The 20,269-nt window shown below is 38.8% G+C and overlaps 1 protein-coding gene across 2 annotated transcripts in view; it reads left to right on the top strand.

Moving 5' to 3' along the window:
• The window catches only part of Tgfbr3 (transforming growth factor beta receptor 3), a 209,987-nt gene that overhangs the window by 18,117 nt on the left and 171,601 nt on the right, over window positions 1–20,269 (top strand). For both annotated transcript variants that reach the window (XM_004841284.4, XM_004841283.4), the window contains exon 2: window positions 1,145–1,319. In XM_004841284.4, the coding sequence (XP_004841341.1) occupies window positions 1,259–1,319 (61 nt within the window). In that variant the 5' untranslated portion in view covers window positions 1,145–1,258. The remainder of the gene's footprint in view (window positions 1–1,144; window positions 1,320–20,269) is intronic.

The raw sequence follows: 20,269 nt of genomic DNA, 5'->3' as shown, positions 1-20,269 counted from the left end.
AAGCCGTCTTCTCCTGAGATCTCCTTACAGGGTTTTGTTTCAAAAAAATTACTCTTAGCGTTTGCCAAAATAGCATGTTCTTTTAGAGAGGTTTGTCCCTATCAGTCCATTTAGGTTCCCAGAAATTCCACGGTCTGGTTTTGTCCAGGGCTTAGGTCAAGCAGGGTCTTTGACCTTTTATCAATTTGTTAGATGACTTTTATTGCTGATGAGAAGGAACCATACCTAGATCATAATAGGTGCTCAGTAAATATTTGTTGAACTGAACAACTTCTGTGGGTTGTGCCAGGCTCAGGGTTGTAGGGCTGGAAAATATACTTTGGAATGTTTCTATAAAGTAACTGTTACGGACATGGGAAGAATATTCAAGTTAAGCAGGCCAGCACCAAGCTGTCATTCAAGACTGGGTAAGAAAAGGTTAGAAAGGCCTTCTAGATCATCTACTCTAGTAATGAGAGTCTCAGATGGGGCTGAAAGAGACTTTTCCCCTGTTAAAATGTCAGCCAACAGTTGAAATAAAAACTTTTCCTTTTTTATGGTTCTTTGCTTTCTTTAGATTGATTCTCAGTGTAATTTAATTTGATCATTGTGATAACTCTGTCATTATAACATTAACTTGAGTCTGTAATCAGTGCTATTTCTGTTTGCTTGCTGGCACTAGGGAATGTGTATTTGAGGTATCATTGATTACTTTAGTACCATGGTATCACTGGTGAGGATACAGGTGCACTTCGATTTTCTTCTATAGTCCTGAAAAGTATATAAAACCAAAGATTTTGCCAGGTTTGGTGTTGTGGGCCTACAGGGCCCAGAGGTTGAGGCAGGAAAATTGCATGAGCCTAGGAGTTTGAAACAAGTCTAGGTAACATAGTGAGATGAATCTCAGAAATGAAACAAAACGTTCCACAAAAGCAACACCGCCAAACTTCCACAACTCAAAGATTTAAGTGTCAAATGTAAGTAAAATCTGTATTAGGTAATTACCACCCAAACCCTCTTCCTAGTTTGGTTGAGTACTGTCTTGGCATTTTTTCAAGACAAATTTCTTGTTTTATGCTTTTCAGAAATTCTCCATTTAACTTTAATGTGTATTTATAAAAAGTTTCTGTACTGTTTTTATACTGAAATTTGTTTATTTTTATAGGAAATTTGAAAATCGCCAAGAGGATTTTCAGGCCACTTCTGATTTTCAAAGATTGTGATCTGAAGAACTATTGGCTGACGTGACTGGAGGAGACGTGCTGTTGCAGAAAGAGAAATGACGTCCCATTATGTGATCACTGTGTTTGTCCTGATGAGCTCCTGTTTAGCCACTGCAGGTAAGTTGAATAATATAAACTGCATATTCAAGATATTATTTTGAATATATTTTTCTCAATGTCTTCACTTTGGAAGGATTTAGACCATGGGATGTTCATGTCAAACCCAAATACCTATGTTCTGAGGATAAATAAAATATTTGACTACTATACAGATACATGGTATGTTTGCCTGTGTTATATTTTACTAGGCTGGTGCTAGGCATTGTAATGCCTGTGACACAGATACCTAACCTGGGTTGAGGTAGGTAGAGAACAAATATGCAAATGATTAATCCCACTTAATTTTATTACATGCATAGATTATACTTGCATTCTTACTCTAAATAATTTTAAGAAAGAACTTTTTTTTCTCTTTATTTCAGAATAAACACACCTTCTAGATAGGGGTGATATTTAGAGGATGGGCTGCTTGGGAGCGTTTTAATTTTGTGTAATTAAGATACTTTAATATATAACTTTCTAAGTAGCAGAGAAAAGGTCTGGGCATGGAGTTAAGTGATAGAGCACTCCTAGCATGTGTAAGGCCCTAGGTTTGATCCCTAGCACCACAAATAAATAAATAAATAAAATTAAAAAGGAATAAAAAAGAACAGGAAAAGTATCAAAATGCCTTGTGCTTCCTAGAGGCCCTGGGAGAATGAGGTTGGAGTTAGAAGAAGCAGTGGTTGGCATGCTGTTGCTTAGTGAGAGTATCAGATCTACCCTATGAACATCTTAGTGCTCATGTCAGTATTACTTAATACATTTAGAAGCTTAAATTGCTCTATTTTGTTATAATTTTCTTTGTGTCTGTTCTCTAATGAGCTCCACAAAACTAATTTGTTGGGTTAATTATGGGAACTGATAAGTCTCAGCAAGAAAAGTATTGACTTTAAAAATGGTTAGCCTTGGTTTTGGCTGTTAGCTGCACATGCAGATGAGAGTAAAACAGTTATCGTTTATTAGTGTTCACTACAGCCACTGGGCTAAACAACTATAGAATCTAAAAATGAGTGAGGATATTCTTATTTAATGAGTTCACTTAATCACAACTCTGAGTTAGGCATAGTTATTTTTGCCATTTTATGGGTGATGAGATTTGGAGAGATTAGGTAACTTGTACAGTGTGGTGTTGCTGGGAAGTGGAGGAGCCAGATTTTATGTCCTAATTCTACATCTGTGCTCTTAACCTGTGTGTTACCCTAAAAAAACCATCTCACCATAGAGGTTCCCTCCCATGGGCCAGACTCTGATTGAAAATGACTTGGCAGAAATTAGTTTCTGAGACTGGAAAGCAGGATGTTCTCCTCATTGCAGATATCTTGAAAGAAGTTTGCTGTATTTTTTTTGAATTCCAGTTTGTGAATCTGAACTGCCCATTCTTTCTCTATTACTGTCAGCAGTTTCATTTTGTCTCATTATTGAAGAGTTATTTGCCTTTTAGCTTGTGTATTAAAACTGATCTTAATTAAAACCCAAGTTCAATCCCCAGTACCAAAAAAAAAAAAATCTCACTGAAAAGTAATAGAGAGTGGGAGAGAGGAAAAGAGAAACCACTTTTTTGATGGAAAATTTGCTGTGTGATGACAAGATGTAAAATCATCCCTGGTGGGTTTGAAGCAAGGCTTTCTGCTTTGCTTAATGCCTGGGTCAAACTGGAAAACACTGAAGAAGGTACTTCATGAAAATGTAGTAAGTTTGATGGCTCTGTATGACCTCATTTTTTTTTGTTTTGTGGTACTGGGGATTGAACCCTGAGCTTTTGTTCTGAGCCCCCCCCCCCGCCCCATTTTCTATTTTGAGACAATATCTTGCTAAGTCACTAAGTTGTCTAGGCTAGATTAGAACTTGGGATCCTCTTGCCTCGGCCTCGAAAAGTGCTGGGATTACAGATGTGTGCCACTATGCCCAGCTGATGTTTTTGGTACTGAGTCAGTTTTCCTTTGGACCTTCCTTTCTTTTTTAAGCCATTAGGAAAATATTTTTAGTTTTTTGTGGTACTAGGCTTGAACCCAGGGCTTTGCTCATGTTGGGCAAGTGCTCTCCCACTGAGCTGCATCCCTAGCCTGGGAAAGTATTTTTGAGTTGCTTACACACTTAAAGCTTTGCAGAGGTGGAAAGGATTGTAGAATCACAGATTTTATAACAGTACAAGGCAACTGATAAATAGCACAAAGGTAGGGATGCCTTTTAGGTGTAGAAATTTGTTACTGCTTTCTATAACCTAATGGGCCAAATGAATGAAGGAGGAGGGAAAAAGTGACTTGTATGTGCTGATACCCAGTGCGTCTCTATCTAGGCTCAGGATACTTTACCAAATGCTTTTTGGGACATTTTGGATGAATTGAACTTCAAGAAGGTAGTAATAATAATAACATCAATGATAATAGTAATAATAATATTGAATATTTACAGGTAATTACTGTGTGCCCGGATCCATCCATTGTACTTCATGTGTATTATCTTATTTCATCCTTGAAACTACCCTAAGAAGTGTAGGTACTTTGATTATCCTTAGTTCATAGTTGAAGAAACTGAAGCACTGAGGTTAAGTAACTTCCTTAAGGTCACGAAGCTAATTAATGGAAGGTTTAACCATAAACCTACTTAGTCTAGGTGTGGAGATTAAGCCTTTAAACTTCTGTGCTATGAGATATTATTGATCTTAAGAATGTTTTGAAAGAATGATCCTATATTTGCTTTGAGCCATCAAGCCCTCTTGAGATATAAATCATGTATTCACTGAGTCTCTGCTAAGCACAAGCCCAGTACTAGTCACTTAGGGATATACAAAGAGATATAAGATTTCCCCCTTGTTTTGAGTTAATTGTACTCTACTTAGGTTTATAAACTATAGTCATGTAGCAAAAGAACCAGAAGACTTGGGAGGAGTTCAGTAGTGGAAGCTCATAAGGAGTAGGGCAACCAGAGAAGGCTTTGTGGAAGCTCTTTGTGGACCTCTGTCCCGACCGCTGGGTAGAATCTGGGACTAGGAAGACATTGGACTGGCCAGATGGGAGAACTATGCCTGGTGTGGTATGTGGCACTTAGATAATAAACTTTTTAAAAAAATAGATGACCTGGAGAGTGGTGTGGGAATGCAGCAGGAGTGGAAGTCAGGGTGGGAATAGACTGTAGAGGACCTTCAATGTCAGAACAAGCTTTGTGGATTTCATTCTGAGGTTTGGACTCTCTCCTTCCATCTTCTGAGGTAACAGGCATGGACTGTTCAGTCTTAGAATTCAGACTGTGGTTTCCAACAGGCTGAGGCCTCATTAGCCTCAAACAGGACAGTGCCAGGGATGCAGGCTGACATTTATCAAGGGCGTGCTGTCTGCTGGCTCATTTATTTCATGTTACTAAAACAACCCTGTGCAATGGGTATTATTATGATCATCATCATCGTGTCCATTTTACAGAAAAGGAAACTGAGACTCAGTTTGGTTAAGGGTTTATACAAAGTCCTGTGACTAGTAAGTGGCAGATCTGGGACTTAGTCCAGGCACCTGGCGCTCAAGTCCAACTCCTTGCCCTCCAATAAATCTCCTGTAGGGGGGAGACTGTCATTGTGGATTGAATGAAGCTCTTAGCTCGATCAGGTACCAGGTGAGTAGCCACTAGTGTGGCATCCTGGAATCTGATAAAACCTTTTGGCTACAGAAGAGCTGGACATAGATCATCTGAGCAGAATGACCCTTGAGTAATGAGCCTTCTTTATTTGTATTCTTGTTTTGCAGAAATAGTTTTGAAGCTCTAAATAAGAAAGAAAGTGTAGAATCTTTGGTAGCAGAAGGGATAAAGGAAGTGAAAGACTTCTTGTATGTATGGCCTGGGGTGGGGCAAGAACAGTGGAGCACAAAAAAGGCCCAGGTTAGATTAGTGGGCACCTGCTTATTCCAGCCTATGGATTTGGCTGGGCCTTCCATGGAAGCCTTTCTTTGTTCAAGATGGAGGGTGAAGATGGCAGTGGGCAGCAAGTCACAGCACATGGTTAGTGGTTGTTTTGACAAAACTTATAACTTAGTTTTTTCTCTCTGTTTCTTTTTTTTTTTTTTTTTTTCCTCTGTTTCTTTTTTTGAGATAGGGTCTTGGTATGTAGACTGGCCTACACTGGCCTCGAACTCCCATCCCCCTGCCCTAGCCTCCTGAGTGCTGAGATTGCAGGCATGTGTCACCATGACTGGCTCTCCTCCCTTTTTTCTTTCTTTGGTTATTGTATAGCCCAGCGGGCAAGGAGGGCCCTGCTTTTGGTAAACATGCTGTGTAAGAACCATAATGCCTCCTGAATAGCTATTACCATAAGTTACTTATTGGCACCTTATTTTAGATCCTGTGAGCTAATGCACGAAAAGTGGAAAGTTTGAAAAATAAATGCCTGCTACTGCAGGCTTAAGTTTTTACTAAACTTACTAAGTTTTCACTTTAAAAACAGTTCTTCACATCTTTAAAAAATATTAACTGCTGCCTCTGAAGCTTGCCAGTGTTAGGTAGGGCTGTTTACAGGAGTTGAAATAATGAGAAAAAGAGGCATGCTCAGAGAATTCAGGGAAGTTAGCTTGGTTGGAAGGGATGGACTTGGCTGCATCTGCTGGGCCCTGTACCCTGGCAAGGGAGGTCTGCTGAGGTGAGTTCTGCAGAGACATTGCTGGCATCTGTGCTAGGGCAGGGTCGGGATGCCTGGCTCCCTTATCCACTGTGTTGATCTAGTGCCCAGATGCATCCTCTGGAGGCTTGCCCACAGCCTGCACACGTGTCCCTGGTGAGCAGACACACTTCTTTTCATCTCTGTTGGTTATACCTGGATTTCAGGTTCAGTCCATGGATGTGATTTTAGCCTGAGCCTTTATCTTGCTAAGAAAGGTCTAAAACCCTTTGTCTTGGGGACAGCAAGTGGAGATACCAACTGATCACTACTCAGACTGGAGTGGGACAAGCTGGCAGCCTTGGGGAGAGTCTAAATTAAATAGTAATAATAATATCATATGTATAGTTTTCAGAAAGCTTTTATATCTCATATTTCATTTGACCTTCCCAGCAGTCTCTAGGGTAAGCAGGTATTATTTTCTTCATTTCAGAATGAGAATAATGAGGCTTACAGCAAGTGAGTAATTTAAAAAGATGATTCAACTCTTGATGAAACTAGAACTCAAACACACTCCTGCAGACAAACTGCAGCAGATCTTCTCTTTTTGCTGCACTGCATCCCTTAGGCCAATGGTGGTGAACCTATGGCACATGTATTATTGTGTCTTTCTTTTTAGACAAAGGATGTTAATATAACAGTTATTTTTTTCTAGACTAAAACCTCAGTATTCAGGTTTAATCACAGTGTTGGCACCTCACAATAAATAAGTGAGTTTTGGGTTGCAGTTTGGACTGTCAGTCTCTTAAAAGGTACGCTGTCACTGCCTTAGGCCCTCGCCCCCTCAGCACCTCCTGAGAGTGCAGCCAGCCACTGTCCTGGGCATGTGACACAGGTCAGTTCATTTAATCCTTACAGAAATCCCCTGAGATCAGTATTTATCATTATCATTGTTTTGTTACTATTACTACTGTCTGAGGCTAATATTATTACAACACACATACTGCAAATCAAGAGGCTAGGGCTTAGGGAAGATAAATATACTATATAATGAGAAAAATAAAAAGTCAAGTGGACATAAGTAAGTCATACAATGAGAGAGAGGCACCAACTCCAGAGTTCATGCTGTTTCTATTATGCTGCCCCCCCAAAACTAGCACTTTTTTGCGTTTTTAAAAATAACTAATTATTTAATGAATTAAAAAATGTATTTCTAATTGACAAGTAAACATATGTATTGATAATGTACAACATGATTTTATATATATGCTTGTTTCCATTGTGAAATGACTGAATCAGCTAACATATGTGTTACCTCCTATACTTACTACTTTTTGTGTGTGTGGTGAGAACACTTTAAATTACTTTCTTAACTGTTTCTGTGTGTATGATACATTGTTGTCAACTGTAGTCCCTATGACATGCCGTGGAGCTCTTAAACTTATTCTTCCTGACATTTTCTATCCTTCGACCAACCTCTCCAGTAACCTCAGCCTCAGGTAACCACCATGTTACTGTTTCTATGAATTTGACCTTTTTATATTTCACATATAAGTAAGGTTGTACAGTGCTTATCTTTCTGTGCCTGTCTTATTTCATTTAACATAAGGTGTTCCAGATTTATCCATGTTGACAGAATTCCTTTCTTTTTCAAGGGTGTATAGTAATCACCCATGGACATAATGCCTCATTCTCTTTATCTATTGCTCCTGGACTTGAGTTAATGGTCTGAGAACTGCAGAGGTAGTTCTGCCATGGTTTTCTCTTCTCTGCTAACTGAATGATCAAAGACTGTAATTCCTAGGGCAGGAAGGTAGAGAAGGGTGCTTGCTGGAGCTGCCAGTGGGGATTGTAGAGGATCAAAGGTGATGGGGATGGAGGGCTGAGTGGTGTGGCTCAGTGGTACAGTGCATGGTTAGCATGTTTCTGGGCCTCGGTTCAATCCCCAGCGACCACCCCCCACCACCACAAATTGAGGATGTGTACTCTTGAATAGTCAAAGCAAATTGACAAGAGGCCTTACTGGGCCAACCCTTAGGTCTTCAGACCCAGCTAAGTTGATTTGGTCTCTGATTTTTCTTGTCTTTTTTTTTTTTGGTATCGGGGATCAAACTCAGGACCCTGCATTTGCAAGGCAGGCGGTGGAACCACTGAGCCAAACCCCTGGCCCTTGTCTTCAATTCTTTACTTTTGTGTTTAAATCTGCTTTTGGACACTCAGGGAAAGCCTGTTGTCAGTTGTGATGCTAGCTATTACCAGGGTGCTGAACTTTCTATTTATTTTAAAGAGCAAAGAATTATTCATAAAAGATCCAGAGTGGCTTGAGTGGCCTGCATTTGAGGCTGTATTCTCTTTGGGGATACCATGCATGCTCAAGTGTGAGGAGGCTCCTCTTCCTCCCTTTTCCTTCAATTTTTTGCATAGAAGCAATACACACAAACATATACACACATGCAGTTATAGTTAGTGACAGTCAAGAGAAAGATGAGGTTGTTTATGTGGGTGAAATATGGTATCTATTAAATAAAAAGTCTTTTTTTTTCATTTGCAAGAAGAGTTTACTAACAGCTACTTGGATAACTAGATATACATATAGTATAAGAAAGATGGTTACCAAGAAAGTGAGTAAGATTATCTATAGATTTGACATCAGACAACACAACAGAAGCCTGTTTTTTTGCCCTCTGCATCCTTATTGTGCTGTGCAATTGCCACTGTGTCCTGTGTCCAAGCCCTGAGTGTGTTGGTTCTGGAAGCGATGTCAGAGGGGAAAGTGTCCAGGAGGCGTCCCCATGGGAGACCTTCCCTTGGCACTGACCCTGCCCGGGTGCCTGAATGAAGTGCTTGTCCCTTTTGACTGATTGGCCCACCCTGCACCACATCCATGTGAGCTGCTGACTTTTATTTTCTTTAAGATGTTCACTGCCAGAGTGGTCTAAAAATCATCCTAATGTCCAGTCTAGTCATATTTTTGATTTCTGAATGAGCACTGTAAATCAGGTGGAATTCTAGAGGGCTTAAAAATGCACTTACAAGACAAATACCACATGTTTTCTCTCATATGTAGAGTCTTAAAAAAAGATGACATGAAAGTAGAAGGGAGTCTACTAGAGAAGAAGGGAATAGAGGAGGAAGGAAAGGGAATAATGTGAGATAAAATGATACATAGTCATATGAATATATCAGAATGAAACCTATTATTCTTTATAACTAATGTGCACTAATAAAAAAAATCACACTTGCTCTTAGAACGTTCCTTCCAAGAACTAGGCAGCAGGTGCTCTGGGGACTGAAGCCCAGCTATTCTCTCGCTCTCTCCTGCCAGCATTTAGAAATCTTAAAACAAAACCAAACCCAGAGTGGTATGTGGAAAATCTTACTACCTTCAAGGGAAAATGTTGATTTTTTAAAATTTTAAAGTTATTCTCTGTTGGCAGTGAGAGAGCCCATGTATGGCAAAAGGAAAAAGTCCCAATAAAACTTTGTGTTTTTTCCCTTTGTCCTCACATGCCTGCATAACTTTGTCCTAGGCCAGAAGAGCTATCTGAGCCATGAGGAGTGAGACCTTCTTCCTTCCTTCCTGCACTCCTGCCCCATGAGAAAGCATTCTCAAGTGGCGCAGGCCTGGGCCAGCTGAGTTATCCCCGGCACCATCCTTTCCATCTTTTCCATCGGGGGCACTGCTGGGTTGCTCTGCACTTTCTGTGATGCACTTTCCCACCAGCATGTGCTGGTGCCCTTGTGCATGCACCATGGCTGCCTGGCTGAAAGCCTTAGTTACAAACACTGCATAGTGAACCAAAGTGCCACATGGCCCCCACCTTGTCCCTTTCGTTTGGAATTAGAGGAAAGAACTATTTATTGTTTTGCATTTCTGTAAACTTTTAAATAACTGCTATGTTTTAGATAAAACTTGTAGTCTTTCAGTAAACCTTCAGTGACTCAGCAAATCTCAAGTACTTTGCTAGCTTTTGAGGCACAGAATGGGAGGAGAAAGCTAGGCATGGTGCTGCACACCTGTAATCCCAGAACTCAGGACGCTGAGGTAAAGGACTGTCATGAATTCGAGATCATAGTGAACTGGGCTACCTAGTGAGCTTGAGGTCTCAGGAGAAAAAAAAGGAAGGAGAGACTTTAGAGTTCTTTAGGGTTAGTGCAAAGAATGAGTTCCATTTTTCATCTTCTAGTGTAAATTTCTTGAAGTGCTAACTGATTGATTTATTCAACAACTTTGTTTTTGAGGACTTTTGCACTGAACTATGTGTGCGTAGCCATTTAAGTTTTTTTTTTTTTTTCCTCTTAAAATTTGAGACAAGGTCTTACTAAGTAGAGTTGCCCAGGTGGGGCTTGAATGTGCAATCTTCCTGCCTCAGCCTACCACAGTGCTGGAATTACAGGAGTGAACTACTGTGCCTGGCTTCAGAAAGCATTTATTGAACACCTGTTGCAGTTCAGACACTATTTCAAGTGTTGGAGATATAGCAGTGAACAAAACAATCATCAATCATTGTCTTCATGAAGCATGGGGAAAGATAGATTAAAACCAATTATGCATATTATGCATCTTTTAGCAGGTTCATTGAAGAAAAAACAAAAGGGCTAGGGACTGTTAGTGAGGAAATACAGTGTTGCAGAGTATAGTTGGGAAGTGGGGGTGTGGCTCAGTGTTAGAGTGGTTACCTACCATGCACAAGGCCCTGGGTTCAATTCCCACTACACACACACACACACACACACGCACACAGTGATCAAGGAGGGTTTCACTGAGATGATATTTGAAGGAAGTGAGCTAAAGGAGTATCTGGGGGTAGGAGTGTTACAACAGTTTTTTCTCCTGTAAGAAAATAATCACTTTTAAATAGGCTTTGCAATATGAATATTCATATTAATTTTGTTTGAGACATAGCATACTTTTGTAGAGTAGCAAGTTTTGCTTTCATAGTTGGGAATTATACACAGACATTAGACCAGTGCTTCCTAAATGTAATGTGCATCAGAATCAACAGAGACCCTGTTAGAAATGCAGATTCTTTTGTGGCGGGTCTTGATAGGTCACAAAGTATACATTTTAAAAATAGGCTCATATGATGCTGATACACTGGTTTGAGGACCCCATTTGACAGTATAGATCATCTGTTTTCTCAGTGGCCAAATTGTAACACAGAACCTGCAGATACCCTGACAGTTTCTTAGGCTTTAGCATGTCTCTGAAGCAGCTACCTTAAAAACCTTTTTGTAAACTCACTTGGGTCAGAGGGATCCATGGGGTGGAGAGGAAACTAGCTTGAAGGAGTTTTCCATTTGCCTTCAACTCCTGGTTCTACATGTGGACACCTGCAGAAACTGTGTGCACCTTTACCAGTTGGGCCTACATCTTGTTGTAATCCTCGCTGTCATTCTAACCTGACATTTCTTCCTTTTAAGTGCCTCTTTTGCCTTTCCCACTTCTTGCCTTGTGACTTACTGTAGACCAAGGTAGGAGACTTATGTTGACTCAGTGAGGGCAGGGACACTGGTACAGGCAACTGTGGCTGCGAGACTCTGGGTAATGAGGAATAATACTGGTTGATAGGATAAAAAGGGGGGTTGAGTTAGCTCAGGGAGTTAGGGACTAAACTTTAATGTCAAGTGGAGCATACCCCATTTCTTTGGAACTTCTAGTTTTAACTCTGTTTTCTTCACTGACTTCCTACTTCATTCCTATAATTAGACTCCAGGCTTAAACTTCAAAAAATGAACATTTTTTTTAATAAGGAAAAAAATGACCTAAGTTCTTACTGATATTTATTAAGCATCCAGACACCGTATTTCTTATAAGTTGGGATAAGACTGTGAAAAAAATTTAATCTCTGTGCCTGAAAAGTTGTGTTTTAAAATAACTTTATTTATTTGCCATTGAGTAATTTTTAAGATTTTTTGATTTGCTTTCTCAGGCCTCTTCACTGTTATTAGAGGGGCCATGAACAACCTAAGTACAGTTTAGAACTGGCCACAAGCCCCAGCTGGTGGTCATTCTGTTTTTGAAATTCAACCAGAGAAGTCCAGAGGAATGCAACAGTATTTTTTTCTTTGTGCCCCCTGCTTGCTTTTTTCCTAAGCCTCCCCAAAATGTGTTTATCTTGTTGGCTGTGCATATGGGGCAAGCTAAAATTCTGTGTGGCATTAGATAGTGAAAAGTAAAAAAATAGATTTCCCACATGGCTAAGTTTATAGGAGTGAGAAGTCTTGGATTTAGTACTCTTTGATCAGAAGAAGGGAAGTTTAGGATGAGACTTATTTTAAGATATGTGCATTTAAAACTATACATCTTTTTTTTTTCTTAAACAATTTTTTGGGGGAGTAGAGGTGTGGGGATGTAGAATATAAATAATACCAAACTTTTAAGTATCAAATTGAGAATTTCTGCTCCTTAGAAGAAGAAAAATGTCCTTAGGTTAAGATTATTTGAAATTCGACATGGTAGACAGCCAAGAAGGTGAAATAGAGTCCTTCCAGTGTGTCTCTCCTTCTGGGGGGTGGATACAGAGACCACATACTTCCCCTCCCCCTCCGTCATGGTGAGGGGGTACCTCTCATCTTCCCCACCCAAGTGGCGGCATAACTATCCCCAGAGCCAGGAGAAGACTTCCTGAGCTTTACCCCTCCCACCAATCTCCCTCTTTCTGATAACTAATATTAGAACATGTTAAAGGATTTGAGTTTTCTGACTGATGAAAGCTGCAGAGTGGGAGGGGAGAAGAGATAAGAAGGGGATTGGGGTTCTTTAGAAGAGAGAGAGAGAAGGAAACAGAAAACTAGTGGGCTCCTTCTTGGTTTGGGTCCATAGACTTCACCAGGTTGAGGGGATAATGTCAAGTTATCACCTGAACGACCCCTTGAATCTACATGGCTTAGGAAATGTTCTTAACCACCCCGCAAAGGGGAGCCATGACATCTGGGTGACTGAGCTTATACCCTTCAGTTTTGAGAGAGAGGGCAAAAGAGTAGTTGAAAATATTTCTGAAGTGTTTAGGACCCAAAGTTGTATGACTTAAGGAGATTGCTTCCTTGGGTGTCACACCAAAGGTCCTCTTCACAGTGTCTCAGGATTAAGTTTCCCATGACAGTTGCATGAGAAACTTTGCTTGAGACACTGGACGGGTCTGTACTTATGTGCCTCCCTGGTGAACAAATTTTAGTTCCATCTAACCCAGGAACAAGGTTTGTTGACCTAAGGAAGTACCGAATGAGGCTGCTACACGCCATAGAGGATACCTCTGGACACCTCTTTCCATTTCTGGTTAGACAAAGCCAATGCCTCTTGTCTTTGGGGCTTCTATATACAAGCAGTGATTTTCTAGGGACTTGGAAGCCTCTAACTGCTAAAAAGGAAAACAAAACAAAACTAAGGATGCAGAAGTTTGTAGACAGAGAGAAAAAGGAGGAGGGAAAAAGAGAAACTGCTTCAGAGGGCAAAGGGTTGAGGAAAGTGGGGAAGAAAAAGTGAAAGGCCTTTGGTTGTACTTAAAAGTCATGGTCCTGATGTTCTTCTACCTCCTGGCCTGCTTGCCAAGAGAAGATGTCGCTGGATTGAGTCTGAGCAGGTTCCTGCAGCTGAGATAAGGAAGCTAACCAGCCCTTCTGGTAGAATAAGTTTGCAAGTTTACTGACTCCTGCCACAGGAAAAGAATTTTCAGGACTAGTTAGTAAGAGGAATGGGAAAAGTTTTATTAGGCAGAAATGAAAAGGTACATACTCAGAGAAATAACAGTGCAGGCCCTTGAGAGAGAGGCACATTACGAGCCAGAGCTAGGCGTATTTACAGGACCTTGGAATTGTCTTCAAGATGGGTGATCTAGGATGTGCATTCCTACTTGTCTGTCAGGTCCCTCATCTAGCAAGCTATGTTAGAATACAAATCATTCACATGTGTTAGAAGTTGAGATATGCCACTTACTAATAATGCTGCTTCCTTGAGGATAGAGGAAGCACAATTTACAGGTGAGAAGGTCAGGTCCAGAGCCAAATTAACAGGCTTATTGTACCTTGAAAGCCATTAGGGATTTTTCTGAGTGAGTTTCCTGGAAGGAAGAAGGCTTGAGTAACTTTTGTGTCCTGAAGCTGTAGTTTTTTTCTTTTTAGAAGTAAAATTTTAAAATCCCAATTTCCTTTCTATTCTTTTAGAAATTTTTTCTATCCTACTTCAGGTCTGGCATATTATAGAGGATCCTGTAGGCCTGGCCCCAGCTGCCCACCACTTTCATCACTCCAGAATTGTCTGTGAGGACAGCACTACTGTCTCTCATGGACAGGTCTCAGCCTGGCCCTGGTGGGTGCCCCAGAGGCTTAGTCCTCTGTTTTTGCCAAGCTTAATTCACTCTAGAAATACACTATCAAAGGCTGTCTGGCAAGGTTTCATTAAAGATACAGGGCAAATTCAAAAGCACTAATTAATTGTGTTAGATTATTTGCAAAGCCCATGCTGAAAAACCTAATGCCTGTAGGAGAAAGTTGGCAGAGAGGTGGTGCAGAGATTAGCCTGGACCTTATCCGGCTCAATTGCCTTTTGGAGTAGGGCCAAGAGGGGAATTGCTTTTCTTCTGGGAGAAGTATATGTGGCTATTTCTTCTCTAAATGTCCAGTTCACTGCTCCAGCACTTGGGTGATGGGACTCATGTGGACCCTTGTAGATCTAGAGAGCCCAAAGGGCATCTTTAAGAGGTTCTCTGTTTTTTGTTTTGTGAGCGAAATATAATCACTTAACATTCATTAACTAAATAAATACTTCCCAAGGGCCTCTTCTTAGAGAGGAGAGGAAACTCCAGTTTATTGTGAAATAATTCAAAATTTAAATGTTAAATGTTCAAAGCCATCAAGACAAGCCTTTTAGAAGTATTTCTTCTTTTGTTTTTCTTAAATCAAATTTCTCATATCCTTTATTTAGGTAGCCCAACAGCAAATAATAAATTTTTTGATTGCTAGTGGACTTGAAAAATGATTAAAAAACCCCCTTTATTTGAATTATATGCCAAGCACATGCCAATTGAAATATACAAAGCAAAAAATAGGTTTACATTATTGCTACATTTGACATATCTTACAGAATAAAAATATCTAGAATTATCTCAGCCTGACAAATTGTATATAATAGATGTCCCTTTCTTTAATAAGGGGAGAGATTAGAAGCTTATTGAGCCAAATGCCAGCTTCCAATGACTCTGAGGGGGATGTAGAACAGTTGAAAAAGAAAGTACAGAAGCGTATTTTAGGCTTATCTAAGAGCCAGTTGAATGTTATTTAAATAAGGGAGCTTTGTATAGTATACCTCTGTTTGGAAATATCCACCCGGAAATCTTCCAGTTCCTGGGTTGGGCCCTGCCTCCTACTAACAGGCTTTAGCATCTTTTCCCATCCTTTAGGGCTTGGACAGCCTGTGAGTAAGTAGTTATGTACAAATTCCACGCCAAACTTACTTTATTAACATGATTCAAAAGAAAAGAATTCTAATGAAAAATTTCAGAGGACTTTGCTGACCATTTTATGATATTGTCAGATTGTCCTGGACTCAAGGAAAGCCCAACCAAATATATTATTTCTGTTTACTACTCAACTTGGAATCTGTTGGAAAAAGCTTACATGAATGCCTTGGGAGAGTGTGTGCTGATAGAGGAATTTGTTTCTGAGTGCATAGCAGCCTCTATGTTTACTCTGCACGAGGCTGGCTATGCTGCTCCTCAGCCAGCAGGCCTGTAGTAGCAGCTTTGGACTTTTAAGCCCTCTCTGCAGATGATCCCTGGTCATCTTTATGGAGTTGATCCAAGCTCTCAGAAATGTGAGGGATCATTAAAGGTATTTTAAAAGTTGAGAACAAAGTGTTTGAATTGATAAATTACTATCATTTTTCTTTGTTGGTTTATTTTATTTTTTTAAGTCTCATCACACTTTTTGGGAAAGTAATGTCAAGACCTGTTGGTATGTTCCAGATAAGCTGTGAGATACCAAGAATGATTTATAATTAATAGTTAAGATGAAGACTTTAGAAAATTATTTTCTTTAAAACTGTACTCCAGGTTATTCAAAATAACCATGGTTATTTGCATTTAAAATATATTAGAGTAGGAAAGAGGTATTAGAGTTGCCAGTGTTAGAATGAAATGTGCTCAGAATCTGTAGTATGTGGTGTCTGTTTTGATATTCATAAACATAGTACACCATTCCATTTGTCTAGGTTTTATTTAATTTCTTTCTGTAGTACATTTGTAATTTTCAGTAGCATTTTATTTTATTTTGGAACATAGGGCCTTGCTTATAGTAAGTATGTTGTTCTCTACCACTGAGCTACATTTCCAGCTCTTGGAAGTTTATTATAAAGACTATAGTGTGTTTGAATAAGGACAGTATTTACAAAGTCTGTTCAGACTTAGGTGCTCAAACCCATTTAAGACCTATAATTTTATTCTCTTCTAACTATAGTTCATCAGTAATGGTGAAAACTAATGCTACCTCTGGCCACCTGAAGAGTGATCTCAGACGTAAGCTACTAAGGCGAGTTACTAAAGTTAAATATTGGTCTTACTGGCTTTACTCTAAATTGTAGAAATTCAAAGTTCAATGTGTACTATAAGGAATATGTTCTTGAGCTGAGGCTCAAGACTAGTATTACTGAGCAGGGGGTGAGTCAAAGCATCTTTCCATTTCACTAAAATTAGGATCTATGTTCCTTCGGTCTACAGGTCAGAGTTGGGGCATATCAGAACCCAAGGATTGACTGTTGTATCCTTTTGTCAGACTTTCCCAAGTACTGACTGTACTGGGGCACAGTCACTCTAGTGAAGCTTTATTTGGGACTTGTAACTAAAATATTTTGTAGAGATTTTATTCTCTACTATGGATAATGTCTGAATATTTTATCAAGGTGAGCAGTGATTATGTTAGACTGTTATACTTCTATTTATGAAAAGCAGTTCACCACAATGCCAAGATTGGTATTGACATAGCCATATTAAAGTTGCAGATTAACTCTAATCCAGTGGTTTTCAGATTGTGGTATGGATCTGAGATTTTTTTCAGGATGTCTGTGGGACCAAACCATTTTTATAAAGACACTAAGATGTCTTTTTTATTAGGTTAAAATCACACTGATGGCATAAAAGCAATTGCATAAAACTGCTAGTACCTCAGGAAAAATCAAGGTTGTGCCTCATTGCCACACACTTGCAGTAAAACAATTACCAGTTTCACCTAAGAATGTTCTTGATGCACTAAAAAAAATGTTCTTGATGCAAATTCATGTCTTTTTAATATTCTGTATGGTGAAATGAGAAGTACACATATACTACATATATATTCCAAAGTATGATGGTTATCTTGAGGAAAAGTGCTTATGCAATTGTTTGCCTTATGAGCTGAAGTGCCCTGTTTTTCATGGAGCACCATTTAACTTGAAAGGGTGATGGACAGACAAATGATGGTTATCCAGACTTTGGTATCTGGCAGGCATTTTTTGACAGAGTACAAAGTGAGCCTATTACCTCAAGGAAAACAATGGACAGTATTTGTTGCCAATGATAAAATCTTGCTTTTCAAACAAAATTAAAATTTTGGAAAACTTTTATCCTCACCATGACTGTGCCAATTTCTCAGTAGTTAAATCCTTTTGTGATGAGATCAATGAAAATAATATTAACAAGTGTGATTTTTTTGGATATCATATAATGAAATGTCTTGTTTGTCATATTTGTCTACCTCGTAAGTTAGTATTTTCCAGATGACCAATGCATGATGGTATAAAATTATGCATGTGTAAGAGTCCACACCTTAAGAGTACAAGATGCAGTAATTCATTTTTAATACCTTTTTGTTTTTAAGTAGTTTTAGACTTACACAAGAGTTACATAAATAATAGCGAATTCTTTTATTCTCTCATTCAGCTTTGGCTTATGATAGTGTCTTATATACAACCACAGAACAGTTATCAAAACTAAGAAATTAATCTTGGATGTACAATATTATGAACTAAAACATTTAATTTATTTGGATATCATTAGTTTTTCTACTAATGGTCTTTTTCTGTTCCAGGATCCATCCAGTGATCTCACATTGTAGTTGTTATGTCACTGTGAAATTCCCTTGTCTTTCAATGACCTTCATACTTTGGAAAAGTACTGGAGAATGTCCCTCAGTCTGGGTTTGTCTTCATGGTTACTCTGAAGTTATGCATGATTAGGAAAGGTATCTGCGGTGATAAGCCCCTTTCAGAGCATCAGATCAAGGGTTTATTATGTTGGCAGGACTTATTACAATACTGGTGATATTAACCTTAGTCACTTGGTTAGAATGGTGTCTGCCCAGATTCTCTGCTATAAGTTACTATTTTACTTTGAAATTACTTGGTGCTTTGGGTGAAAACCATGGATTTTAATGTAACAGGATATGAAAAGTTCATTGTGATATAGATGCCACATTCAACAAACCTTAAGAAATGACTGTTGAACAGAGCTATAATATCAAAGAGGAAATAACCACAAATGTATGAAAGGACTATTAGATGTGCATCTCTCAACTGCTTATATAGTCAGCCCACCATATGTATAGGTTCCATATCTGAGGATTTAACTAATCACAGATTGAAAATACTTAGAAAAAAATCTATGTTGAACATGTACTTTTTTGTCATTTTTTCCAAACAATACAGTAGAACAACTATTTACATAGGCATTAGAAATATTCTAGAGATGATTTAAATTATCTGGGAGTATGTGTGAAGGTTCTGTGCAAATATTATGGTGTGTTGTTATGTAAGGGACTTGAACATCCACAGATTTTGGTATCCTAAGAGTCCTGAAACCAATCTCCTGAGGATACCTAGGGACAACTTTATCTGTGTAAAGCCAAATTTCTTCATATCCTTCAGCCAGAACAATGTATCAGAACAAATTGAATGCAGAAGGACATCTGAAAACCCAGCTGTCTTTTGTTAAGCCAGACATTAAAGGGATTTGCAAAAATGTAGAAAAGTTCTGTTTTTCTCATCAAATTTTGTTGTGTTTCAGAAAATAATACTTTTTCATGAAAGATACTGTTTACAATAACATGCATTAAGTTTTTTTATTGTTGGATTTGAATGTATACATTTTTAAAAATTTCTCAGTTTTAATTTCTACTGTGGTAATAAACATTGATATGTATAATTCCTATAAACAGAATCTCTTTGGAGTGCTCAGTAGTTTTTTTTTTTTTTTTTTTTAAGGCAGGTTCTTCCTGTGTTGCCCAGGGTAGCCTTGAACTCCAGAGCTGAAGTGATTCTTTGGCCTCAGCCTTCTTTGTAGCTGGACTACAGGCATAGCCCTGGACAGCTAGTCTTCAGTCATTTTAAAGCACAAAAGAATCTTAAGACCAAAGTTTCAAGATTAGTGAATACTACAGGGAGATGTCTCAGTGGAAGTAACCTTTACTTCTGGCCAAATAAAAATCTAATGAAGGATTTTTCCAAGGTGCCTTGGCCATGGGAGATGTCACTCAGCTTCTTTTTATCAGTTTACTCAACCAACAGATAAAGGGGATTGGCCCAAGTCTCCCCAAGTTTCTTTGATCCCCAAACTCTGTGATTATAAATCACTGTTGCATAAAGATGCTATCTTACCAAGGTGGACATTATGGATTAATACCTAGAGTACGGTATTTGCAAGATTAGAAATAGAGAAGGGTATAAAGCAATAATGGTTGTAAGGTAGGGATTAGAGAGCCTTGTTCTGACTTTTTGGGCCTGAAAAATAATTTTCACAGATGCCTTAAAAAAAGAAGCGTAATTATTATTGGATTTTACTGTAATGAACAAAGGAAATATTTTAAATTATTGCTGAGTTTTTCATATATCGCAAATTTAAAACTACCTAATTTCCTAGAATTTTTTGCTATAATGTATATAAACTTAATGTGAATATTGATTTTGTGTAAATCATTTAAATTTGTTAATGGTGTCTTTTTTTTGTATTAAATTCTTTTATTGGTACATTGTAGGTATACAACACAATTACATTTCTCATGGGGAATTGTACCTTTACATAATGCATCTTGGTTCTTATTTTTTCCCCATTCCTAGCCCTCCCTTCACACCCTCCACCCTTCCCTATTTACAAAGGCTTTATTTCCATTTTTTCCATTTCTCATCATTTTTCCTTTCCCTTCTTTCCTTTCCCCTGCCCCTCCCACTACCCCTACCCCTTTGGACCTTTTCTTCCTATTTTACATTATCGATTATTCATTCTAATCATTGGTACATTTTAGGTCTACAATATAATGACTTTCATCATTGGAAATTTGCACCTTTACATAGTCTCTCTTGGTTCTTATTATTCAAGCTTGCCCAGCCCTCCCTTCAACCCCTCCAGTCCTATTTACAAAGATT

The sequence above is a fragment of the Heterocephalus glaber genome, unplaced genomic scaffold, assembly GCF_053883595.1.
Source record: "Heterocephalus glaber isolate CG9 unplaced genomic scaffold, H.glaber_assembly_v1.0 deba00001442, whole genome shotgun sequence".
NCBI lineage: Eukaryota > Metazoa > Chordata > Mammalia > Rodentia > Bathyergidae > Heterocephalus > Heterocephalus glaber.
Note: the sequence above shows the minus strand (reverse complement) of the source record. Positions and strands in the feature narration are given on the sequence as shown.